The sequence below is a fragment of the Lichenostomus cassidix genome, chromosome 1Aa (assembly GCF_008360975.1).
Source record: "Lichenostomus cassidix isolate B80296 chromosome 1Aa, HeHo_3.0, whole genome shotgun sequence".
NCBI lineage: Eukaryota > Metazoa > Chordata > Aves > Passeriformes > Meliphagidae > Lichenostomus > Lichenostomus cassidix.
In genome coordinates this window covers 10874762-10902413 of record NC_139480.1, presented here as the reverse complement: position 1 = coordinate 10902413, position 27652 = coordinate 10874762, and the positions used below count along the sequence as shown (strand labels likewise).

The window sequence follows — 27652 nt, the reverse complement described above, 5'->3', positions numbered from 1 at the left end:
GTTGGTGAACTCCTGAACATCACAGCTACTACAAACTGCTACAACAATTCTTCAAAACAGAAAACTGGCATTCTCTCTTTAGCAACAGGTACCCAGGTAGGGAAGCAAAAACACGCAAAAAAACCCCCTTTATCAATCATCTTTAGGGAGTAGGGTTGCTCCAACCAACAAACCAAAAAGCTGGAAGTTGGCTGAGGAACAACTTTTTGCTCTCTCCTGTATCCATATATCTCCAGCAAACAAGCTGAAGAGAGGAGAGGATACGCGATGAAACCAGTGAAGAAATCCCTTCTGCTTTCTAACGCGGAGGTCCACTCCACTTTTCTTTAATCCATTTAGGAATTAAAACTGGTTGATCTACATTCTGACATTTAATCAAGAACATATTTAGGCTCAAATACAGTAAGACTACCCATTCATAATCCCATACTAAAGTGTAAAGGCTGTGAGTGTATAAAAATCCAGCAGGCAAGTGAAGTTTTCCTAAATCCCTCAACCACCTAAAAACCTCACTAGTTGCTTTTATACGTTTCAACACCAATTTTTAAAAACAGGACTGATGGTCTTGGTCAAATAATCAAGTAATTGAGGACTGCAAGATCATACCCTGATTTTGGAACACTTCCTTAAGCTCCAAGGGGATTATCTCTTCCAGTTATTACCCAAAGTGATTAAGTCACATGATTCTGAGCACATCACAAATAAAAGACCAAATCTGCTTTTCTTTTGTACAAAAGATTTTCTCAACATATGAATCAACACGCAATGAGGTAAACTTTATCCCCAGTGGTCAGACAGGAGTATAGAGAAAGGGATTTTTGCTATCCAGTAAAAATTAATGAATTCAGACAGACAGAAATTCAGCCTCTGCGTCTGTGTTCTCATTACTAAAACTTACTTGAAATATACTTTTTAGAAAGTGCCCTTTGGAATTCATTTATATTTTTAAAACTCAAATAATTTTAGGATTGTCAAAGTTAAAGAGAATTCTGGGCAACAATTCTGCAGACGAAGTTTGAATTTCTTGCAAAATTTCACCATGGAATTATAAATGTAGATAATAATTTGAATTCTGACACACCTTTGGCATTACTTCCCTAATTTGTCCTTAGGTATTAAAACCCAGATACCTATTTATTGCAGTTAACAGGGTAATGTTACTTTTCTCCTTCACTACTTTTACATTGTTTCAGTGAATACTAATGCATGCAGAGCTTATGAGGAATCAGCTATGACCAAACAAAAGGAAGAATCTTACAGCCTGGATCAGACCAATAAAATAAAACAAAACAAAACAAAACAGCGTTAAACTACATGGAGGCAACAATTTATTGAGGCATCTTATTATGCTACTGAAGAACAAAATTTTGCTCTTCCCCCCACAAATACATAATAAAACCAGATTTAGCTAATTTAAACCCTCCCCCCCCCCCCCAGAAAAGGATGCAGATACTAAAACACAAAACTACTTGTAGGATTGTGATGACAACTTTTACATATTTCACTTTCGCAGACTATTCCTAGTCATTTCAGAAATACAATACAGATTTCTTAAAAACCCCAAAGTTATCTTTCTCTATCAGGTGGTGAAATGCAGCCTACAGTGCTAAGGAGTGCACGTTATTGGAAACTGCAGTAAATTTACATGACAGCTGTCACTGATACCACCCAGTGCTATCAAATATACCAGTAATCTGCTCTTTTACAAGGCACCCACCAAGTTTCTGAATTAATATGGCAACTGGGAGATAAAGAAATTCTGCATGAATGGCTGCAGGAGATGGAAAGAACAACCTCACTGTACACATGTTACTAAAACTGTTAATAGTTACTGCAGGGTAGACGAGATCCACCCCAGTGACACCATTCTCTCCATGTGCACTCCAGGGCTCCTCAGACCTGCCACCCTGGGCACCATCCAGAGCTGACACAAACACCTCTAGGTAGTGACCTACCCAAAAAGTATTCTTTCTGTTTAATTCTCAGTGCCCACATAGCAGCATTCACACCATGAAAGCCACCAGGTGACCTTCCCAGAAGGAGGTGAGCCGTTGTGTTCTTGGTATGAAGGAGCTCACAGTGCTGCTCCATAAGTGTGGCATTACAGGTACCTTCCAAGTTACCACTTCTCAGGTGGTAAACCCTGGGAAAATCGGTACATTTTATCAAGAACTAAAACATTTGAATCCACCATGGTCACTCAATTATTTATTGGGAATGTATGAAATGCCAATAGAAAAAAAAAAAACCAAACCAGAACAAACTCTCACTTCCTCTTCACATCATCCAGTTACCTGCGTCTTCCACACAGATTAAAAAGATAATCAATAATCATCTTCAAGGTGTATGGCTACTTCCTCTTCCCCTTCTATAAATACTAACTCTCATTTTCTGTGTGTATACAGCAAAGCAGTAAGATGATAGGTTTCTTCCCCTTGAATAATGTACTCTGCAGAAATGAAGACCTCTATATTACTGGGTGGAATTAGACAGTAGCAAATGCAATCAATGGCTAAAATGATCAAATGGCTCTTTTAAACAAATTACTGAACTAAATCACGCACTACAGGACAGCAGAAGCCAGACTCACTAATAACCCTACCATTTTAGTTCATAGACTGGAATCCTGGAGAACAAAAGACAGCTGTGATATTGACTGAGGTCAAGTTGCATTTATTATCAATACAGGACAAGCTTTGGCCTCAATCCCCAGTGATCAGTGCTCAACAGTCCCACAGCTCTCTCAGGGCTCCCAATATCATAAAATTATTTGAGGAAACCAACACTGTATTGCAACCTTGCTCTCTTAGAGGAAGTTTCACAAGGGCTATTCTATTTCAGTGATTTCCTGCTCCCTTGTGTCCTTTTGAAATCCCAGTCTTGGCATGTTTTTCTCTAGACTTACACATTCCAGTATCCCAACAGTGAATATTCTACCTCAATTTTTTTTTTCAATTTTCTATGATCTGTGCTGCCCAAAATTGTAATATGATTTTCAAAAATTCATTACATGTTCCTATTTAGTAGTGAGATTAATGATGATTCAGAGAAGCTAAGCAAAGCAATTCTACCTCAGCTTCAGCACAAATGCATTTAGATCTTTGATACCAGAGCTTACTATCCAGAAAGTCAAGCATCCATAAATCTAGAATCAATAAGAGCTAGAATTGCTCAACATTTAATAAATTATTAAAACAACTTTAAAAAATTTCCAAAATACTTCAAATTTTCATGTGAATCTCAGGTAAAAGATTGTAAAAGAAAACAACAGTCAGTTTCCAGTGGTCTTTGAAAAATGAGATTCGGTAAAAGTGTTAATTATCACATTACTCTTTCATTTGTTAATGAAATTTCTTGTTTTTCACACAAGGTAAACCTGATACTAATTTTAACTACCCTGTGGATTAACCTGTAGTAGCTTTTTTATTACTGCTAATCTTTACATAAGAACACAAAAGAACACTCTGATATGAGAAATTTATAATAGAATTACAAAGCTCTCAAGGCTTATTTATACAGCTGTTTGGAAAAATGTGCCTATTCATCTGCATCACAGCTGATGAAGGATTTTTAAAACTCAAATCTGACATGAGAGTTTGAATTTTGCTCAAAATGCCAAAAAAAGTGCACATTATTGCTTTGTTCCTAGATCACAATATCAACCTTTAAGCAAATGTTTCACCTAAATTGAACTGCTTTTTCAGCCACTGTGATGCAGCCACCTAACTTGCAGTTTCTGATCTTAAATCAGCTGGGGTGCATTACAGAGCCCTTCGGAAGACAGTTTGCCACAGTAATTTACCATATAATTAAAAAAAAATCTATAATTTATGTATTGGCTAAGAGCTTCAGCTGAGGGAGAGCAATTAGACTTCATTCCATCCATCTCAACTGATTTGTGGGCAGCCGATTACACAAAACTGAAGATGACAAAAGCTTACAATATGGTTCTTGCTTTACATGTGAATGGCATGAATATTTGATAGGTTAAGATATTTGTAATTGCACAGAAGGATGGAATCAAAGATCACTTCAAGCCACAGTTCAGCTTTCCAAGCTCCATAAAAATGAACAACAAACCCTTCCCCTACAACTTTTCACACTGGACATTATGATAAACAATAAACCTGAAATATAAAGCAGAGATCCGGAGTGTCTGAAAGTTAATGTTCTGGTGGATAATAGTTTGCTATGCATCAAAGCCAGACATTTTGATCCTTTTTACTCAACATAGTGAATATAAACTAACTTATGGCAGACAAATAATAATTAAAAAAACAACATTAGGAAATATCTATCTTCACTGACATCAGATATTGCCCCTGTAAGTGGAGTAATGAGAGCCTCCGGTACCTTAAAATACAAGGAACAAAGTGAAGCATATTGTGTTTTCACTTTTGCCATGAACACAGGGCAATTCCACTGCAGATATCATCAGGGTCTACAATGTCTTAACTGACAGCAGATTTTGTCCCCAGATTTTACAAAAAAATCTCGAATAGAAATAAACTAATTCAACCTGTTTACATCTTATATTTGTTTACTAAGATTAATTATTTTACTTTAGAAGAATTGCTCTTTCAAGACTATCCCAATAAACTAACCATAGTTTGGTAAATGAGGTAAAGGAAAAGAAGATCATACCGTCTCTTACCTGACATCTGATAACAATAAATAGCCCCAGTCCTGGCATGTAGGATACCTGACAAACTACCTAAAAAATCCCAAACAGTTCTGAAGTGCATAAAAGAATCAGTATGTTCAGAAAAAAATGCTGTATTTCAATTTCTTTAATATCAAACAGAGATCAAAGGAGTAAGTCATACTTTCTTCATTTTCCAAACCACTGTCATTTGGAATCAAGTTTAATACTTCATTTGGAATCAAGTTCAATACTTGGTTGTCAAGTGTGGCCTTATCTTTTCCTTGACTTATTTTTTTATGCACTTAGTGGTCTCAAACTTTACTGAAATCTTGCAATCAGCCTGTAGGATTTGGAAAATTAGAGTCCAGCAAATACAGATCAAGAGTTCAGTCTAGTTACCTTTAGGACATACTCTGAGACTGAAGTTTTTGTAACTCTTCCCTTTCAGTGGTGCCTCTACAACCAACATGAGAACACCCACAAGTATGATTTTGGATGGAAATGAAGTGTAAAACGTTAGGAAAAAAAGCAAAGAAATATAATGCAGAATGTAGATTCCTTATATTAAGAAATAAAATAGACAAAGCACAGAATGATGACAACACAGGAGAATAACAAACCAACACAGAGGTATTTTTGGCCAGATATCTTCCAAAATGTTCACATACTGTCAGGAGAAAAATCTTGTGCAAAGAGTCACAAACAACACAAACTTCTTCTACTACAGTTCTGTTGGAAAGTAAGAATTAAATCATCTGAAACTGCCCCACAGTCCAAACATTTAGCCATCAGTTTTATATAAATGCTTAATCAGTTTTACATAAATGCTTAAATAAAATCTTCTGCACACAGGCTACCATGGTGAAAGGAGAAGCATAATGCACTCAGTAAGCATCCTCCTTACCTATTCCAGAGACTAACCCTCTGTAAAAATAATAATAGCAGAAAAGACACTTCTCAGCTAAAGGGAAAAGCCTATTCTACACAGTAAAAAAAAAAAAAAAAAAGAAAGACATAACAAAAAGGATCACTGACTTGACCAGAGAATTGTCTCAAAACTGACATGGAAACCATCCTGAGCCAGTGCTTTACATACAGAGAAAATGAACAAAGAAAAACACACCCTTGAATTAAAAAGAAAAAAAATATAATTTATATCTTATTTACACAAGATCTGATCCAGCTTTCAGAGTTTACTTTTTAAGGATCAGGTCAATATTGAATAATTAGCAACTACATGTCTCTAAGTCACATTAGTATGCCACCCTTACTGCTATTGCAAACACATCACAATCACTAATTGAGTTCCCTGAGAACTCTTTCTGAGGAACAGACCTATTATTAGTTTAATAATCTATATGATTTTATTATCATTGGGTATCATTATTTAAGGTTTCTAGAGAATCAGACAGAGCTTAGATCTCTGAGTGCTTGTCCATTGCCTATTCTACTTGAGCATCTTAAAATCTACACCATTGCACATTTCAAACACCTCACAATACTGAAACTACCGGCATATTTGCCACCGTAAAACAGGTAACAAACACATTAGTGACATTATTGTAACTTAGCACTGTGTCAAGTGACAGATACCACACACTGCTCTTCTTTGTCATGACTGCATTATACAGAGCCTTCACATGCACAGCTGCATACAAGTAACTACAAGAACCTCCATAAAGAGATACACTGATCTGTCGTGGCATGGTTGTAGCTGCCTCCAATCCTTTCTCCACCCACCCAGACATCACCAGCAAAGGCCCAGATGGCCCTGGCACTGCTCTCCCCCTCCCAGCAGCTGCTGGACCTGCCAAGCTTGCTCTGACACCCCAGCAGTGGCACCCTAGCTCCCTTCCCCTGGCCATGGGGCTGATGAACTGCAGCAGAGATATCCCCAGTCTACAACAACTGCAAGCTATATACTGGTTTTTTGAAGCATCCCATCACTTGTAATGGATTAATGTTGGTCTTACGTTATGGACTCCACAAATCATCTTCCGAATGCTCTATTTTTGAAATTTAATTTCCTGTCTGTTCGCTCTTTTCTTCTTAGGATTTGGATATTTTGATTTTGTTGATTTGGGAGTTTGTTTGTTTGTTTGTTTGGTCTATTTGTTCATTTTGGTTTACTCCACAAGACAGCATCTTTATCAATACTGAGTTCTTTGGGAGCCACATTCACCAAAAGCCATTAAACATGCCAACCATGTCTTACACAGCATCAAAAAGAGCATGACCAGCAGGTCAAGGGATGTAATTCTGCCCTTTTACTCCACTCTCCTGACACCTGCAGTGCTGTGTCCAGCTCTGGGGAACCCAATATTAGAAAGATATGGACCTGCTGGAGTGAGTCCAAAGAAGGGTCACAAAGATGATCAGAGGTCTGGAGCACCTCTCTTCTTATGAAGACAGGCTGACAGTTGGGATTGCTCAGACTGGAGAAAAGAAGGCTCCAGGGAGACCTTGGAGCACCTTTCAGGATCTAACAGGCTACAAGAGAGCAAGAAAAGGACTACAAAGGGCATGTAGTGACAGGACAAGAGGCAATGGTTTTGAAAGAAAAGAGAGTAGGATTAGATTAGATAGTAAGAAGAAATTCTCCACAGTGAGGGTAAAGGGAGACTGGAGACACTGGAACAGGTTGCTCAAAACAGTTGTGGATGCCCCATCCTTAGAAATGTTCAAGGCCAGGTTGAATGGGGATTTCAGCAGTCTGGTCTGGTGAAAGGTCACCCTGCCTATGGCAGAGAGTTTGGAACAAGATGATCTTTCTTGGGTTGCTTCCAACCCAGACCATTCCCTGACAGCAACAACATCATACTCCATAGTCATCATCTTCAGAGGTATTCAAGAAACCAGTGGATGTGGCACTGAGTGCTGAGATCTAGTTGAGACAAGGTGGTGATCAGTCAAAGGCTGGATTCAATGATTTCTGCAGTCTTTTCCAAACTATTTCTATAATTCTGGATGTATTGAGTGTTCTACTGTTAGAGCTGTATAATCAAACACATATTTAAAACACAGGGTAGAAGTGTGAAAAGAGCTAAGAGTGCCAACATGCTTGAAACACAGTGAAATTATGCACATAACTCCTATCAAATCACAGGATCAGAAACTGTGATAGAGTGTTTATCTGATTGATGCTGAACATGCTCCAACATACCAGTAAGGACTCAGGATCAGTTATTTGCTCTGAATCTGTTTTAATGTGGTACAGAAAAAATGAACCTCTCCCACTAACAAAATGAAAAAAGCACGTCCATTAAAACAGTCACAAAAAGAGGGTATTTTACATACACAACACACTTAACAAGATTTGGATGAAAAGACAGATTTTCAGTTTTATTGGAAATTCTTGCTTCTGTTGGTTTAAATCAAATTCTTAATGCTACTGTAACTTAAGTGCTTATGCATTAAACATGAAGCTTTTCCAAAGGTTCTTGTTATACACATTCATAAAAATTGGGAGGAACACAGAATTTTTTTAGACTAAGTACATTCATTTCCTCTGTTGATCTGAATTATATTGTACAAAGAAGGACAACAAAAAGCTCTAATGATCTGTTCCACTGAGACTTTTCCACTTGATGTCGACATGGGGATTCTGGCTCACGAGGCATTGCAGAGGAGCCTGCCAAGGGCACTGGGCTCTGCCCCATGCACAGTGCCCAACTAAAAGCACAACTCCCTTTGTCTCCCACTGTTTCCAATCAGCACAATGGCCTGGAATCGTCTCACTGGGGAGAGCAACCTCCCTCCCTTCTCCACTCTTGTAGTCAGTCAGAGCACCAGGCCTCTTCCACTGCCCAGGCTGAGGTGTAGAACAGTCCTTCCTGCACATCACAGTCAGGGCTCCAAAGGCAGGACATCTCCAGTTCCCAGTGAAACTTCCCAGCTCTTACATTAGACACTATCTTTCTTAAAAAACAATTGAAAACTCCTGTGCAAGATTATATCATCTGAAAAGATGGAAATTCTCATGCAGTAGCATCAGCACTACAGACAAATCTTTGTAGCATTTTAGGCAACTAGATGGAATAGAATTACTCAGCAGTGCCTTCCACTCCCACCTTTTTTTCCCCCTTCCTTTACTTTTCTTTGACAGCCAAATTATTCTTTGTATGTATATATAGTAAGCAATTACAGAAATACTTTGCAATCATCTCTGAAAAACAATCAGAAATTTTCTGGTTTCATAAACAGTTCTAAGACACAAACAAATTACAGGCATTGCTTACAGACAGCTTTAGTAAGCAAAATTCAATTCTAAACCTTTTAAACACAGCTCCAACACATGGAAATGCAGTATCTACAAACAGTTGATTGGCAATTCTCCTATAAGAGAAATATGAAATATTCCATGCTGTACTGTGAACTTGATAAAACTGATATGAAATTTACCTGAGTAGTTGATATTGGCACATGAAAATAAAGCAAAGTTCAGCAGGACACAAGAAATTCATGAATTTCCAATGTAATTCCAAACAGTATAGCATAAATCAGCATGGGCATGTAATTTTTGGCTCTCTTGTTTGACATAAGCAAAGCAGAAATTGTGTTGTTGCAGGTGTTTTGCAAGCAAACATGACATCTAGTTGATTGTTAACAGATGAACTTTTTTCAAAGGAAAATGAGTTGAAGGTAGCTCTCAAAGCTGACAAATGAAAAAAGCCAGGTGGAAGTAGTTGTGACCATCCCTGGGCTGGAGCAGTCAGAAGCTATTGTTTGTGCTAGGATGGCTCTGGAAACAGGCTGCTTCTAGGGGAAGCAGGAGCAGGCTCCAGCAGGCTCAAGAAGCATTTTGGGGATGACAGCCACTTCCAGCTGGGCCACTTGCTGGGATCCTCATCATGGGTAGTTCCATTTGGCTCAGAGATGGTAAGAAAAGTGCACCTCACACTGAAAGCGACAGAACACCTGCAATTTATATTCTCTGGGAAATCTGCAGTTTCTAGCCCTTCAAAGCCAAATTTTAAAGTTATATGACCTGTAATATTGTTAATCACAACAAAGATCAACTTGTTCCAATGCCCTGCCATGGGCAGGGACACCTTTCACTAGACCATGTTGCTCAGAGCCTCACCCAGCCTGGCTTTGAACACTTCCAGGGATGGAGCATCCACAGCTTCTCTGGGCAACCTGTTCCACCTCACCATGCTCACAGTAAATAATTTCTTCCTTATTTCCAATCTAAACATACCTACTTTCAGTTTTAAGCTTTTACTCCTTGCCCTATCACTACATGCTCTTGTAAAAAATTCCTCTCCAGGGATTTCTTTGGTTTTTATACAAAACTCTACATGTGTAAAACACCTTCAGGTATTAAAGATGGAGCCTCTCTGCTGCAGATCCCACTTACTATTGAAGATACATTTTACATACAATTTAAATGCTGAGCACACAGCCTTTGCAGGGTGCTGGTTAGGGTAATAAAGGGAAAAAATGTCAGAAAAAAGATCTGATCTTTGTAAAGTCATTTATACACTATAATATAATTTAACAATTTGGTTTACAAAATAATTACTGCAAATTCAATAGATATGCTCTTCATAACAGAAATATATATATTAAAAAATCTAAAATGTGAAGAGGGATCCTTGACTTGTCAATCTAGGTGAAACATCTTGTTAGGAGCTTTTTCATCCCCTCTATTCTGCTGCCCTTCTGAAAAACTCCTTTATAAATCTTACTCTGCAGGTTCACACTCCTAAAACTGCAGGATGTTTTCAAGAAACAGCAGTTATCTGTAGCCACCAGCCAGAGGGGGGAAAAAATTAAAAAGGCTATAGACACACAGAGGCCTGTCTGCTTCTGGATTTGATCAGAAATCACTTCTCAGCAGTGACACATAATACTGTTTTCAGGCAAAACATGAATAAACATGTCCATAAACTTTTGATTCAGAGCAATGCCACACTAGTTCTGTGATCCATCATATCTTAGATAAACTTGAGGTGATGAGGTTGTCTCTCACTAGAAAGGCTTCAAACAGCAACTAGAAAGCTGCAAATGGTGATTGAGTGGGTAGGACACTTCTCACTGTGCGTAACATGTGGCCAGGCAAAGCAGCAGGAAGCACTTGCTCTTGAGTTAAACAGATAAAACTCAGCTGAGAAGGACTGGTCAGAAAACAAGTATTCTGCTTGAAAAAAAATAGGTGTTGACATATGGTTTTATTTTGTGCTTTTAAAAAATAAAATGGAGGTGAAAGAAAGAAATCTTTCAAATATTAATTGAGGAATTTATACCCAAGTGTAGTCCCACACCAAGGAGATTCTTGTACAGACCTGCTCCACAGGACAGTCTGAGAGTCAGATTGGAGCCCATCCAGGTCACCTGCTTGCAAGTGTGTCTTCAGCGACAGCTTTATGGTGTCCCACCATTCCCAGAGGGCAAGCTCAGGTTCTCATCACCCAAACAGCTATGCACTACACAGTCATGTATTTTGGAATGTGGTTGGGCCCAGCACTCTGTACACCTTCAGCTGTCCCATCCTTCTGAGGACAGTCAGAGACACAAACACAGGAATAAGAAAAAAAAAAATCAGTATTCAAGAGTGGAGAATGACCCAGCACCCTTCAAACACAGGTGTTTTTACCTTCTGCTATGAGGACACCTGGCATGCCTGACCAGCCTGATCACTGGCTGAATTCAGGACACCTGGTCCAGGGAGGGGAATGATTCCAGTGCTATTCCATCTAGTTCTGCGTGGACCTTTGCTTTACAGGAGTATGGACTGTTAAGTCTGGTGCCTGAGCCAAAGTCTAGCTCATTTCACCTATTCCCTGGTGATACTGGCCACACAGAATATTACATTTTTTCTGCACAAAATTGTTGAGCACTTTCACCACGCACTGTGAACCAGCTGTCCTTGTTCACCAGCTGGAGACATCAGCTTTTCATGGTTTCCTTTGTCCTCAGATCTACCAATGACTGCACCTGTAAAAAGCCCTGATGAATTAATAATACAAACAAAGCAACAGTGTGCTCATGATCAACTTCAGGACCAAAGTCCTATGAGACTAACTGTGTAATGATGGGTGCTGCACATTGAAGAGGACTGCATGGTGGTCAAAAGAACACAAGTGCTCCAACAGAAAAAACAACGAATGTGCTGCATTGGCTTGTGCCAGCTTTAATTAAAGGATCTAGAAGTACTGTGGTACACAGAAGGGGATTAAAAGAAGGACTGCAGAACCCCAAGCTAGATGTCATCTTAATGTTATGTAAATCCTTTCTCCTGAAAACAAAAGGTGGATTCAGCAAGACCTAAGTCGCCTTGCCTGTGGAAGGCAAAATCCTACCCTGACCTCTCTCTGATCGCTGCTTTAACTCCACACTGGCCCCGGGCACTGAAAGAGAACACAGATCTTCTAGATAGTGAAACCTACTCCAGCAGAGCAGGCAACACATTCCTTTGTACCAGCTTCTCCAAGGGGAGTGGGAGCAAAGCGTTTCCAGTGAGAAACAAGAAACTGGTGCCAAAGAGGAGGTGAAAGCAAAGAGAAGCACCAACAGCTCTTCCCAGAGGGAAAGAAGCACAGAGCCACAAAGCAAACCTTTGGTGTAACCCCAACTGACACAGCAACAGCAGAGCCTGGCCTGGGATTACCAGGTGTCCTCATAACATCAGGACAGGCTCACTTCTCCACAGTTCCTCATTAATTTGGTGAGATGTCAAGTTGGGCTAAATCTAAGATTCTGCCAGTAACCCCCCCAGCTTGGATGGAAAGGTGGCAACACCAGAACTCTGAAAGGAGCCACAATCCAGGGAAGGCAATCTGAAGTTCCCCACTGGGAAAAGTTAGACACTTCCACTGCGTTCTTAATTAGTACTGTGTATGAGTCGCTCAGCAAACCAAACTTTGCCTATGGTAACATTTTTTAGGACTTCTATTTCCAAATGGTCTTAAAATGAAAAGACAAAGGAGGTGGGTGGAGGCATAAACACCCCAAAAGAAGCCCCACACAAATTACTTATAATTTGTTACTTGTCAAAGTTACTTGCTTTAAGAGGCCAAAAGAATTTTAATAAATGTCTCATACATTGGGACTGATGCACGTACTTGTCCAATTAGCACTGCAAACAAACATAAATATCTCATTAAAATATATAAATATAATAAATGTACATTACTTTGGTTTCCTACACTTTACCACTTCCAATATATTTCTGAAATACATTTCATTTTAGGAGAAAACACTCCATCACACTCTCTCATCTGCAGATACCTTTGCATGCTGGTGCTTCTTTGTCATTAAAAAAGCTTCTGCTTTATGTGGGATTTGTCATGGAATATAAAATAAATACCTACAAAAATTTTTTACTCGAGCAATCAATAGAAACCCTCATTGAACAGGACAGGGTTTTTTTATGGTTTATTTGCCTTTACATGGACGCAGTACTGCTTGCATAGACTTTTAAATTACATTGCAGTGTTCTCCACTCTGTTATTGATTGATCTGAGATTTTTGGCAAGTCATTTCACCACCATGCGGTTCTGTCTCTTCCTACCTATCCTCTGTATCTAATTAGCCTTTATAAACCCTTTGGGGCAGTGACTGTTTTTCACTGCCAGCTCGTAGTACCTGTCACCATGGGATCTCATTTCAGTTGGCTCGATAGGTTAATAACAGCATTCATGTTATAAGAGATTAGGTTTTTTCCTTTAATTTTTAAAAAAATTACGCAATTTCATTGGAGAAATACAGTACAGAGCCACTTCTATGGGTAAACCATACATATTTAGAAAGACTCTTTGTTCCTAAAGAGCTAGACAGGCTTTAAATAACATTTTAAAAAAAGAATAACAAAACCATAAAAATACAGAGAAGACAAAAATATAATCATTATGATTGTGAAACTCAGGGTTTTTAAGAACCCTTGGGAAATTGCTATCTCATAACCTAGGTCAGGAGACAAAAGACTGAAAGAAGTTTTACATAGTCTCAGCTTCCCTCCTCACAGAGAAATTCACAGAGGTAGCTGAGGACATCAAGGATAACTCCCTGTTGGGGGACTCTGAATAAGTTCTTTTTGTAAATGATTTTTAGAATCTGGAAGCTATTCAGATAGTCTAATAACAAGTGCAATATTAGTGTCGAAAAGGATAAAAGCAAAAACTGCTATTTTACTGTCCCAGCTGCAAATCTCTTTCTCAGCAGCATCCTCCTCACAAGCTGGCCAGCAATGCACAGAAGGAGGAATTCTGCAGCTCACTGCAAACCTGTTCCTACAGCAATTGGTGAGAAAGTTGCTTTCTACTTACCAGAAATCTTCTTCATATTGATCCAAAAGAACACTATTTGGGTCCCAGTTGGATTTACTACATTTCTAGAACTGGTATTGCTCTAGTCACATGCAGGAGGTGCTTTCTCAGATATGAAAAAAAAAAAAAAAAACAAACCCAAAAAACTTCAGCTTCTCTTTTACACTCAGAAACACTAATTTCACTACCCTTAAAGCACAGGCACAGATATGAATCCCTATCAAGGAAAAGCAGCTGTTACACTTCTGCAAGTCAGATTAACTGTACACAAACCCATACAATATTTCACACATATTTAAAAGTGGCATTTTTAAGTTTTAAGGGTTCATCTCTTCTGAAGATTATTTTAGCACATAAGTAGCACAGACTTAACATAAAAAGTCAACACAAATATGAATCCAGAAGACCCTTTAATTGATATTTCAGTTACTGACTTTTAATTTTAATTAAGCAAATCCAACATCTTGATTTTACTTTATTTTCTTAACAGAACCTCCAGTACTGTGATGGACTCTTTTCCTGAAATTTTTTATGCTATTTTTACTGGAAAATGAACAAATAGAGTGAGTGTGGAAAAAGCTCTTTTTACTGGCTTATCAGAAATTCCAGTAATTCTTCTAGAAGTTTACAGGGCAGAAATTTCTTCTACATGTAATCAAGCAGATAAAATGAAAAACCAAATTCTTCAGGAAACATATTCTCTGTACACAGTATAACAAAGATTTTTTGAATAGGCTTCACTAGCAGTAGCTATAATAGAAAGATTATGACACAACAGACCAGTACTACCAATGGTAAAGGCGCCACAATAGTAATTACTATTTTCTCTTAAATCTAAAAATATTGCTCAACTTTTATCCACTTTAAAACTTCTATCAACAAGACTGAAATATGATCAATTTGAGTTACAGATCCTATGTTAAAATGATACAGAATATTTCCAGCACCTATTTCCAAGAAAGTCATTATGTTAGATTCTGAATTTAATGTGAATATTTCCTTACATTACCATAGAAATGAGAGACTCCCAAGTTGAAATTGTCATGCTAGTTGCTACAACAAAAAGACAGTTTCTCTCACCAAGAGTTTTCATATTTCATGCATGAAACAACAGAAAGATATAACAAACCCACATGGCAAGAGAAATCAGAAATACGAATAAAAACAATGACTACATAATTATTATATATATATATTTATTTTTTTTTAATAAAAAATGAAGAGGGGTCAGAGCACACCACCCAGTATCATGAAGTGCAGAATAGGCATCCCAGTGGACCTGAGCTTCAAAGAGAGTTTTGCAAATGAGTACTGTAGTGGCTGAACAGGGAATTCAGGGGAAAATTACACTTTACCTAACTGAAGCACTCAATTGTTTAATCTGAAGAAGTGTTCACCTCCTCCATCACTCTGATACAAGAGTTCAGCAGCTGCTCCCTTTCCCACTTCACAAGAATTTCATTTCCATGACAGGAGCACCTACATAATCTATTAGCTTTTTAAGCTTGCAACAGGACTCTGCAACACTTGGAAATATAAAATGCTGCTCCTATAAAAAAAACCAAGGACAGAGAATTAAAATATAATGGGATTAATTCTTGTTTATACTAACATACCATTTTGGAAGCGTGCAAGAGGCTTATGTGACATTTATTAATGCAGATTTAGCACAAAGACAGACTTAGTAAGGAAACAACAGAAACTAACACAGCCATTCCATTTCAGACTAGTTAAAGAACCAGCTATGTGAATGTAACATGATAGAAACTATTCAGTATAACTCATATGGGGTACAAACAGGACCATAGCTCAGTTTTCGATCTAAGTAGAAAAAAAAGTGTGTGTTATAAGAACTTATATGTGGAATAGATGTCCTGGAATGATACTGACGCCCCAATTTTGTTTCCTTTCAACTTCCGTAGGACAGGTTAGGTGTTGCTTTATGAAATGGCAATATTTTATCAGAAATATGCAGATTAATTCATTATTGGCATGAAGAAAACAAAGCTGGAGAAGATTTTTTTAATTTTATAATCCAAAAAGAACCTTAAAATGGGCAATTTAATAAATCATATTGCACATTTCGTTTTGACAAATGCAAGGACAATGTAAGTTACAGAGCTATCATTAAATAGATAAGTAATAAAAGGCGACTTGTACCTGTTTGCAGGAAAGATTTCCACTCTGGAATACTAATGTTACATTAACACAGCTACACAATGTACTTGCTAGTACGGCATAGAAAATTTTGCTCATTATACTCTACCATTATTTCCCAGTTGTTCTGCTAGGTATAGTGACTCTATGAGCACTCCTCATAATGATGAAATCTATTTCTAGGGTTTTTTCCTTTTTTTTCCTGCATACTGAGGACACAATATTTCTTCTGAGTTTTTAAAAACAAACAAACACACTATGACTCCGCAGAGAGAGAGTGATGTCAATTTTGTCCTCAGTATCTGACCTTACAGACTTCCAGAGGAAAACTCTGGCCCCCACTGTGGTAATCTGGGAACTCTGTGAACAATTTAATAATTCTGGATAGTTCAATGAAATTACTGCCATCACTGGCTATAGAGACAACCATATGTTGTCAAGGCTGTGTCACGTATCTCCCAGACCAAGGACAATGATAGGAGACTGTTACACCACACTTTCTCCCATTACAACAGGCATGATCTGGAATAATGGAATGACAGAATTCTTTGTCAATTAAAGCTTCTGCATGCTTTCTGAAGTCAAGTCAAGCACAGTGGGTAGAAATATCTTACTGGCAGAATAAACTAGTTGGTGCTAATGCCAGACCTGAAAGATGCACTACTTGAAAGGTTCATGATGAATGCCAGATATGAAGGAAGGTGCTTTGGTAGCACAAAAGGTGTGGAGCAGGCAAGAAAGAAGGACATTGGTGGCATGGAGCAAGATAGGGCTCCATGGTTTGCAAAGGAAAGGTATATGGGGGACCTCTATGAAGTACACTGGTCTGAACCAAGGATGGCTCAAGAGTCACAAGACTGTTATACAAAAATGTAAGGAGGCATTACATCTGTGGCAGCAGACAGCCAATTTGTCTTGTCTGAAAACCATAAAACACATACATATTTGGTTTTTTAATTCCATTTTCACATGGTGTTGAATACCTGAACTGTTGCCCTTGCTTCCTAAGGTCAGAGGTCTGAAAAGAAGGGGGCAGTACTGACTTGGTGTTTATGGTCCTGTACCACCTCTGAAGGTCCATGCACCATGACTATTTTGGTACCAGAGAAGAAGGATGCAGAAATAGAGGCAGGGAGGCCAAGGGGCTGCCTCAGCAGCAAGGGACCCAGCAAGCAGTTCTGTCTATAACTAAACACTACCTGGTAAATCTCTTTTTTTGTGGGAGTGTCACACACATACGAAAGTCATCCTACACAAATATGTGTTTCTCCCCCACTTCTCAGGTGGCACCATTGTTTCACCCTACTTTCATGAGAATAAACAGAAACATAGACGTATTAAGAGTAATTCATGCTTTCAGCTGAAGAAGCAGGAATGCTATTTTTTCCTTTGAAATTAGTTAGTTGTGTGTATTTTAGAGGGACAGATTTAGACCAGCATTCTTCTGGAGAAACCAGGTGGTCATAGCTGGGACTGGTGCACTATTTGCTGCATATAAAACTGACTGGATGGCTGGGCCTAGAGAGTGGGGGACATGGAGCTATATTCCACTGATGGTCAGTCACCACTGGGGCTCCTCAGGGCTCAGTACTGGAGGCAGGCCTGCTTTATATCTTTATCAATGATCTTGTGTTTTCAGTTCTCACTAAGAGACAGACATTGAGGTGCTGGAGGGTGTCCAGAGAAGGGCAACAGAGCTGTGGAAGAGTCTGGAGCACAAGTCTGATGAGAAGTGGCTGAGGGAGTTGGGGTTGTTCAGCCTGGAGAAAAAGAGGCTCAGGGGAGACCTCAACACTCTCTACAACTGCCTGAAAGGGGGCTGTGTTCAGGTGGGGGTCAGCCTCTTCTCCCAAGGAACAAGTAATAGGACAAGAAGAAATGGCCTCAAATTGAACAAGGGAGGTTTAGGCTGAGTGTTATGAAAAATTTCCTCTTTGAAAGCACTGTCAAACATTGAAACAAGCTTCCCAGAGGATGGGTTTAGCCACCCAAGCCTGGAGATCTGGCACTTAGGGATGCAGTTTAATGGTGGACTTGGCAGTGCTGGGTTAACAGTTGGAGTCAATGACCTTAAAGGTCTTTTCCACACTAAATGATTCTATGATTTCAACATGCTTTAAAAAACTAAGACAGACCTAGGAAGCACATGTTCCCTGTGATGATTTTTCCTGTGCTGAAGGCACAGGGCTGTACATCTCTCTTGAACATGACAGAACATGTAAATTCTAAAACCAGTAATGTTGTACTTTAATAATCTCTAAATTGTTTTCCTGGGACTTTCACACAATTTGCTTTCTCCATTTTGTTCCTTGTCTTACTTTCCTTCATCTCAAATTCATGCATTGTGGAAATAATCAAAGACATCCAGGAGAAATGTCTGAAGCTGATAAGCAAAGCAAAACAGCATTATTCATATATTACTAATCATAATGTATGTATGAATGAGAAGACACCTGGTAGTGCTGTGTCGACAGCAAGCTACCTTTTGATTAAGCTTTCTGGATTCTAGCAATCTGCAGGTTCTGACTAAGAGTTCAGGAATAATGTAAAAAGCATAAATGCGTGGCAGATACACACAAACAACAGCTTTCTTTCAGCTCACCTTCCAAATTGTGGATAGCAGGTTTAAATAAATGAGAGATTTTAGTTTAACATTAAAAGAACATTCAAACCACCAGTACTGTTTTTGAGATTATCATTTACCAATGAGGATTTTAGTCCAGTTTAGGAATGCAAAATAATTTTTGTTGAAGCCCTTAAGTATCTTTCTTTTCTCTTGCTTCTGCCCACCATTCCACTTTCCATTGGGTAGTTTCAGCCTACTGTTGGAAAGCTAAACAAATGGCCAGAAAACTTTAACACCTTCTTACTGGATAGATTTCTGTGAGGTTGAAAAAAAACTGATCTGTAACAAATTAGGTCTACTGAAGAGATCCTATTGGGATCACAGCCCCTGTGGTTTTAGAGGATTCAGTTAAGGCCAGCATTGCAATGGCATTCAGCAACAAAACCCATTGACAGGCACTTTGCTACTGAAATCAATACCTTCCAGCTCTGTGCCCTAGACTGCACCTACCTGTCGGTCCTATTCTAAAGTTTATGGTTATTTTATTTCCTACTGTAGAATCCTCTGCCATTCTGTACATTGCTGTGCACTGCTTGGCCACCAGAGTAAACAGGGTCGTTGTAACTATCATGCATATATTTGCACCAAAACTTGAATGAAAAATATTCTAGAGTAGTACTGTAGCAATACTTGTAGAGCAGTACTATACAAATTCTTACACAATCTCTACCTACAGATAAAAATTCCTACCAGTCTCAAAAAATCCCAAAATTATACAAATGGATATGTATATTCTTATATTTATCAATATCTATGTATGTAAGAAAAAAAAATACTTCCAGAATGTTAGCAGTCAAGGAATATCACTGAGCTCTTTGACCTTTGCCTTGATACTCCTCCTTAAAAAAAAGGTCTTTTTTTTTTGTTTATAGCACCATGAGGAAGAGAAGAAAAAGAAACATCTGTTTCTACAACTACTGCAGCACTTTCCATCACCCTTCCTAATCACAGTCATGACCACCTCCTCCCATACAACTCTTCTGAAGGAGTACATTTTCCATGTGGTATACACCACATCTTGTACACAAAATATGTAGATCAATAATTTACAGAATCTTTCATGTCATGAAAGGAGCTCCTCGTCTATAAGGAGCAAAGAGAAAATCAAGAACACTGAAAGCAAAAGCTCAGAATCCGTATCTTTCATGAAATGCTGAATTAATGCAGGTGAGGTTATAGGATGCAAAAAGGAAGTCAGACACAATTCTATCCCCTCACATCAGTACTTTCCTTTGATGTCAACAATATCAACAGATGGACAAGTGTTACTGTGAAATTAACTTTACATTATGTGACTAAACAGAACTAAGCAGAGCACTCTCAATTATTTAATTTCTTCAAGGAAATGATGCACTAACAAAGTCATAGCCCCATCCTTTAATGGCACATTTGTAATTCTCAGGGAAGGAAGACTGATGAATATAATTCTACTGCCAGTGAACACAGAGTCCCTGACATGAAACATCACAAGCTCTCTGGAGGAGCTGAAGAATAAATCACAAGCTACATGAGTCAGAAGTCAGCTTCAATGGTCTTTAAATTAAGATGGACAAGCATAACAATAACATAAAGTAATGGTAAAAAAACCCTCTGAATTTAATTTCAGGAGTTAGTAAAATCCTAAGGAGCCCAAATTAGGAAAAAGGAGTAGGTCTGAAGTACAGCGTATTTTCAAATACTATACATGCAAAAGTCATAGAGGAAAGTATGATCATGCAGGTTTTCAGGTTCTTTGGGTCTGGTTTATACAAGATCCTTGTGATTTTTTTTTGTTCTGGAAAATCATGCAGCTTTCTGTTGCAAAATACTGTTCTTCTTGTGAAGATAACTATATCCAACATACCCATCTTGGAAGATAGTATATAGTGATACCCAGGAATAAAAAAATCACCAGAAGACTATCTGTATGCACAGAGGGTTTTAATGAATGCAGAAGAGAATCATTTATGCCCTTAAATAACTAAAGAAATTTTTGAAAAACATAACTATACATAGGAATATGTGTATGAAAATGTCTGTAGTAAAATACTAACATTTTAACTAGCTGACAAGGTATTCACATGTGCAGGCAAAACTTTGGAAAACCACAACATTCCTGTATTTCTCTGTCAAAAGGCTTGTCACAGACTTTTAAAGAAATTTAGAAAGTTAAGCCAGGTTTAAATTGCAAAGCTTATGGATGAATCCATTAAGAAAAAACACTACAAGGCTATTAAATCCCTTAGCCACTAATCAGTGGGTGCTGGGACAGCACCATCCTGTTCTTTTAGTCTTCGCTGTGAAACCACAGTCACGGCTAGCAGGAATAGGATGTGGAGGATGCAGTCTGCCCAAACTTGGCTGCTCTTGTGTCCATCCTAATGAGGGTTCAAACCTTTTCCTGACTGGGAAAGTACTTGAAAATATGCCCAAGTCCATCTACAGTCAGCAAAACATTCTAGCCTATGCTTACTATTAAGCAAACGATTGGACTGAGAAAAGTAAAACTGGTTTTTAGTTCCTCCTTACATTATGTGTACTAAATACCTTTCCTGCTTAAGGAGCCAAAGAATTAGTGGTTGATGCTTGAAGTCTGACTATTTAGAGTCAGATAAGAGACATTAAAAAGTGTCCATATAAAGTGTCTGTGTTATTCATATTTCATATAGTCATACCACTAAATACTTCCAAAAATGAATTAAATTATTCAGTTGGTCAGATCACCTGCTTACTTAATATATCCAAACCGTTTTCCTTGAGAAAGAGATGCACCAGGCAGCAGCTCCAGGACAAAATCTGTTGCAATGCTCCTGAGTTGTGAAATCCATGTTTTCAGACTATTCCTTGGGATTCTGCTGAAGTTTATATCTCTGGAAGTTTATAACTCTATGTAAAGAATAAAGATCCTGGTTTATGCAGTACAACTGGGTGGGCTGTTCCTGCAACCCTTCAAGGAGTGAGTCTGTGCACATCAAGGACCTGTGTTACCCACTGATGGAAATTACTGTGGATCTGAGACAGCACTGATGAACAGAGAATGGAACTGGAGGCAACACTGCTCCCCATATGACTCTTCCCCATGTGATTACTTATCCAAATTAAGATGCCTTTCCTTAACACACTGCTACTTTTACAACTACGCATCTGTACATGTGTGGGAAGAAGACAGCACTTAATCCAAACTGCTCTGCATGTAAAAACAAACACATTTGAAATTCAGAAGTATTTCTTTAAGAAGCAGTATAAGGCTCTTCTCCTTGCCCAACAGAGCAGAAGGTCAGAATGCACTTTTGCAATACACCCAACTAACAACTGCTGCATACAATTCCCTCATTGGAAGGGTATATATTCAAAAAAAGCATGGGTTTTGCAGAGGAAACCCTGCCTTCTTTATCTGATGTCAAGGACAGCTTTGCCTTTGATTTCATCTGGGCCAAGATTTCATCCCAAGGGTTTCTAGAGACTCTCTGTGATTCTGCCAACAGTAGCACATTAAGTGGCTTGCAGAAAAAAAAATTAACAAAAAAACCCAAACAGGAAATAGTCTCCAAGGAATACTTCTTTGTGAACATTTACAATTAAATAATAATAATAATAATAATAATTCTTGCAGTCTTTTCTCCCCATGCAAAAGAAGACATTATTTCCTGCATTAAAACCCTATTTATTAGAATTCATGTTGAATCATGGAACTGCAAACCAGTTTCTCATGAAGTTTACTCCTCCTCATGATATGCAGCAACTCCTACATTATATGTTTGGGGTTTTTATAACTCAAGACATTTAACCAACATAAAACAGCAATATTCCATCAGACTTTTCAACGTAAGTATTCCACCTAGTAATGTGATAAATGATTAAGTATTTAATTATTTTGGAGTGGGGGTTGCTTAATCAAATATAACATAATGAAAAATCATGAAAGCACCTTTATTGTCTGTACTTCAAAACAGCTAATTCTTGAATTAGCCATTCCCTGTTTTTATCTACAAGTGAATTTTCAGTGCTGAATTGTCAAAACTTTCAAACAAGAGAAATACTCACAGTCTCTTCAGGATCACATTATAAATAGTCATGTCCTACCTCCACATTTCACTCTCTGACTTCATTCCTAGGCAGCACCAAAGAAGCAGCTACAGTCACATGGTGCATTCAAGGTCATGCTATTCTAATTGACAGAGATATCATTGATAAATTATGCGGAAACAATGATAATGGAGTCATTAACCTTGTTCCAGCACACTAAAGGTGCTTTACAATTAAAAGGAGAACAAAAGTTACAAAAACATATAAAGATTTTATTGCCTTTTCTCTCCTACACGCAGCTGCAAAGCACTGTTAGCGAATAGTAATATTGCTGTAAAGTGGCTGCCTGTGCTTTGTCACCGAGGGGTGCAGGGACTACACTGGCTTACACTTGAAGGAGGAGTCAGGTAGTAAAACACACAAATCATTGACCTTTTTTTTTTTAATGGCAAGTTGGATCCAGAAGGCCTCTCTGTTTGGCGTAAAGGATGCTGGAACACATGAAAGATCATCCCAGCCAGGAAGTCTTTCTCAGTCCAAGAATCTATGCTGAACTGTCATTTCTAAACACACAGTTATGCGGCCAGTGCTTTGAGAGCTTGCATCAAAACTGTAGTGAGTTAACATTCTGCATTGAAACTCCTCAGGTATGTACAGATACAGGTATAGATACACAGAATTAGGCAGAATTCAGAATTTATCCTTTATGTCTTACGCAGAAACCTGCAGTAATTCCCAGACTAAAAGCCTGACTAATGTCCTTAATTCATGTACGACAGGTAATTTATTAAGGGTGTACACATTAATGAATCACTAGTGGCTGCTTTGACTTGAAGAAAAATATTAGAAAAACAGTGATGAGATGGAACTGTTTCACACAGCAACTCAAAGTAACCTTAAATTTCCCTTATTGTAGAGAATCTATAGGATTTCTGAACAAAAAATAAAAAATTGGATTACAGACAATCTATCCTTATCTTCTTGACACTTCAATGCCTGCTTCTTTCTGAATCCCATCACAGTAAGACCAGTAACACTAAAATTATTAATAAAAAGAGGAAAGTACAGAGCAGGTTTCCTGGAGTTCAGGTGGCCAGAGATGACACTGTATTGCCAAGACAGAATCCATTACACTCATTTTTAATCTTCACTTACCACATGAACTATTGTGTCTCCCTGCATAGCCTGACTGTCAAGATATGATCTACAGCATATTGCACAACTTATCCATAAGGACAAATAAAAAAATCCCAGATCATATCTGTATTTAGAGGCTTGACCTTATGTAGATAACTGAACATATCATAAAGTATATTCTGAAGGCCTGGGTGGAAATCAGATTCTTTCTACTGCCTCTGTCATGTCTGGATTAACTAATAATTGGCACATTTTTCAAGCATTTAGAAGTATCACATTACTTTATATACTTTAAACAATAAACCATCGATTACAAAGAGGAAGTAAAATTGCCAAATTATACCCAATGTCAGAGAGATTCTCCTCTGTGTCCTCTGAGCACAGGCTGATGGCTACAGTTGCAGAGCACAAGCGCCTCTGATGCATGGTATCTAAAAACTTCCCACCGCAGAAATTCCCAAGTTTTCAATGGCTGGGCTCGCTGCCCGGCTGGAATGCGTACTTTAGCGATACGCCTACAGCCGCTGCACCACCCATAGCCAAGGAGCACCTACAGACTCGGTTCCAGAGCAGCTCCTGTGCTCCAGAAATGCTGCTGGGGTAGCAGAAACCTCCTCACGAGCGTTCGTTCAGCTGCAGAGAGCTCAACTCAGCACAGTTTAAAAAGGACAAAAACAAACATGTAAACAGCATCTGTGGCGTCTCTTCTCTATTGACTTTCCTGGAAACACATTAATCTATTGTAGTATTTCAAAATATATAAGAGAAACAGAGGCGAGGCGAAAGCATACCGTTCTCTCCCAAAAGTTTCTTTCTGACTGTCCTCCCACTTGCTCTGAGCTCCCCGTTCCCTGGGATTAGCGATCGTTTTCACCAGGGATCAAATGAATGACTTTTCCGCTAATGACACTTAAGAGATGCTAAAGCCACCCTGGGCGCCACCAGGGACCCGGTGCGCGGCGGCAGCCCCTGTCCCCACGGCAGGGCGCCCGGGGCGAGGCGAAGCCAAGGGCGAGCCCCGCTCCGCAGCCGGCCCCGGCCGCCGCTCCGGCCCCCTTAGCAGCGCCAGCGGCAGCAGCAGCCGGAGGGGCAGCGGGGCCGGGGCCGGTCGGGCGGGTCGGGCGGGAACCCGTCCCCGTGAGCCTGGGGCTGCAGGGGGTGCCGCCGCCGCCCCCCGCCCGGCCCCCCCCGGCATGGCGAAGCGCTGTCACTGACGCACATTTAATTCGCCCGGCTGCGGGTACCGCGCAGCGCCGCTCGCATCCTCCCCCCGCCGCCGGGGAGGGGGCGGCTCCGGCGGGGAGGGGGAAAGTCAAACTGCAGCAACAAAGTTGCTCCCCCTCCGCTCCCCCAGACCTGCCCCGGCCCCCAGGGGGTGGGCAGAGAGGGGGGCTCATGCCCGCCTTACCTTGCTTGACGCACTTGAGGCGGATGGGGTCCTTGCAGTGCTTGATCACGGCCAGCACATCCCTGATGGTGAGCCCGGCCACGGGGGTCTCGTTCACCTCCAGCAGCAGCTCCTCCGGCACCAACTTGCTGCCGCCCTCATAGGCCACCTTGCCGGGCTTCACTTCCCCCAGGTAGGGGAACTGCCCGTTCTCGGCGCCCCCCTTCAGCTCGAAGCCCAGCTGTCCCTCCGGGTTCCTCACGATTACGATCTCGTGGACTCTGCTCGTCCAGTGGCTTTTCTTCTTCAAGCCCTTGGACATTGCCGTGGGGATGCTCTGCCCGACTCCCTCCCTGCAGTCTGTGCTTCTTCCCTCCCTCCCTCTCTGCCCCCTCCCCGGGGCAGCCGCGCTCCTCCGGGCAGGCTCGGGGCGGGCGGCAGCGGCCGCGGCTGTGCCGGCCGGCGGCCCCGCGGGCTGCGAGCTGGGTCGGGGAGCGCCTCTGTGCCCGCTGCTCCCGGCTTTAGCTGATATCCATGGCAGCCGCGGCGGCCGGACCCTGCCTGCGCGTGGATGTACTAGTTGTAGAGAAACTGGCAGGAGGGAGGAGGGAGGGAGGGAGGCAGCGCGAGGGAGGGGACGGCCGCGGCGCGGGGAGGAGGAGGAGGGGTGTCGGTGTCGGTGCCGGAGCGAGGCGGGCGCTGCTTCGCCGCTCCCGCCTCGCCTGACCCGGTAGTGAAGGCCGAGAGAGAGGCTGCCTGGCACGGCCGGCAGAAGGCGGAGAACGGCCCGGGCGGGGGGGCGAGGGCGCCCGGCGGGCGGGAGGCAGAGAGAGCGGCGACCCCCGCCTGGCCCCCCCAGCGCGGCCCCGGCCGGGAGGGGGCGCTCGGTGGAGCTATGGCGCTACGCCCGTGCTGCCCCCGCCGCCTGCCCTGCCCTGCCCCGGCCGGACCCAGACCCGGCCCCTCGCTGCCCCTTCTCCGGCCGGACCCGGCCCTTCGCCGCCCTTCTCGGGCAGGACCCGGCCCTTCGCCGCCCTTCTCCGGCCAGACCCGGCCCCTCGCCGCCCCCTCTCCGGCCGAACCCGGACCCGGCCCCTCACCGCCCGTTCTCCGGCCGGACCCGGACCTTCCCCGCACCGCGCCGCAGCCGTGAGGGGACCGGCAGCGCCTTAAACCGTCGGTGGCCCGCGGGGACTGGGCGAGTTGTCCCGAGGCGGAGCGGACGAGGGTCCTGCAGTCCAGGAGCTCTGCTCGCGGCCGGGAAGGACCAGAGGCAGTGGGACTTCGGGCTATGGCTACAAAACCAAGCGATACCTGTTTGCTTCGAGGATCTCGGTGTTACGGACGTTTGCAGAGTGGTTTCACTCCACTCGGAGGTCTCAGACAGTTTATTGAGGTGCACGCGGGCATTGTTGTTAACTCTGGCTGCTGTGGCCGGAGTTGATGGCTCAGGTGGGTGCTACACCTGAAGAGGGTATGACAAAGAGAGGGGTGGCGGTTCTTTACATAAAATTTACTGACCGTTACCCAGCAGGTGTTCACCGCCCTCGCACAGGTTGCGCTCTGCTACTTAGCCTCGGTGGCCAAAGACCAAAGCTCCAACCTGCAGAGCTTCCCTAGAGCCCCAGCAGTGGGATACACTGTTCAGCAGGTGATCCTGTACCTCGCTCCTACTGTGGGCCATCCCTGTAATTAGTTCTGTCATATGCCTCATGTGTGCGAGCAGTGGAGTGTAGCAATTGCCATGTCTTTCTGGGAAACTTGCCTTCCCTAAAAAAATAGTTTCCATCCGAAGTGGAGGTTGACAAAATAAAGGCAGAAGAACTTCCTGACTTTAAGAAGCACAGTTTTTGTGCCTGCAGAATATAGGAGAGCAGGATTCATGGAGGCAAGGGTCTGCAGACAGGGTACTAAATAGAATAAGACAGGAGAAACGTACTTTGTGTTATGGCATGTGATTTAAAGATGTTCAGATATTTTTAAAATTTCAATTAAAGTGAGTGCAATGAAATTTTTCAGAAATTGTATTGCTGTTTTTCCTCTTGGTTTCTATGGAAACAGGCTTTTATGCGATCATGCTTGGCTGTGTCTCCTTTACTTCTCCAATAACTTTTGAAGCTGTTGGGCAGTTTCACCCGAATCTATCTCAAATATAATTAAGTTATTTCATGAAAACAGGCAGCTGGGTAGGGCTGAAAGATCCTGTAAATGTCCCAAAGGCTGTAACATGAACTTGCCTCTTATTAAACAGTGATTCACATGGTTGAGAGACCATATAAATGCCTTGGTAATGAGAAAAGTTTCAATTACAGCTCATTATCAGCCTCACTATAAGTCTGTGGGAAACCAGGGTTCTTCAATTCATTTTCCCCCAAAATTACTTGTGTTCCAGAGGTGGAACAGACACACACAGAGGGGAAGAAAGC

General features: G+C 41.0%; 1 protein-coding gene across 11 annotated transcripts in view; it reads right to left on the bottom strand.

Moving 5' to 3' along the window:
• The window catches only part of MAGI2 (membrane associated guanylate kinase, WW and PDZ domain containing 2), a 699878-nt gene extending 673901 nt beyond the window's left edge, over positions 1–25977 (bottom strand). For all 11 annotated transcript variants that reach the window (XM_085039895.1, XM_085039928.1, XM_085039912.1 and 8 more), the window contains exon 1: positions 25248–25977. In XM_085039895.1, the coding sequence (XP_084896021.1) occupies positions 25248–25548 (301 nt within the window). In that variant the 5' untranslated portion in view covers positions 25549–25977. The remainder of the gene's footprint in view (positions 1–25247) is intronic.
• Positions 25978–27652: the final 1675 nt, after the last annotated feature.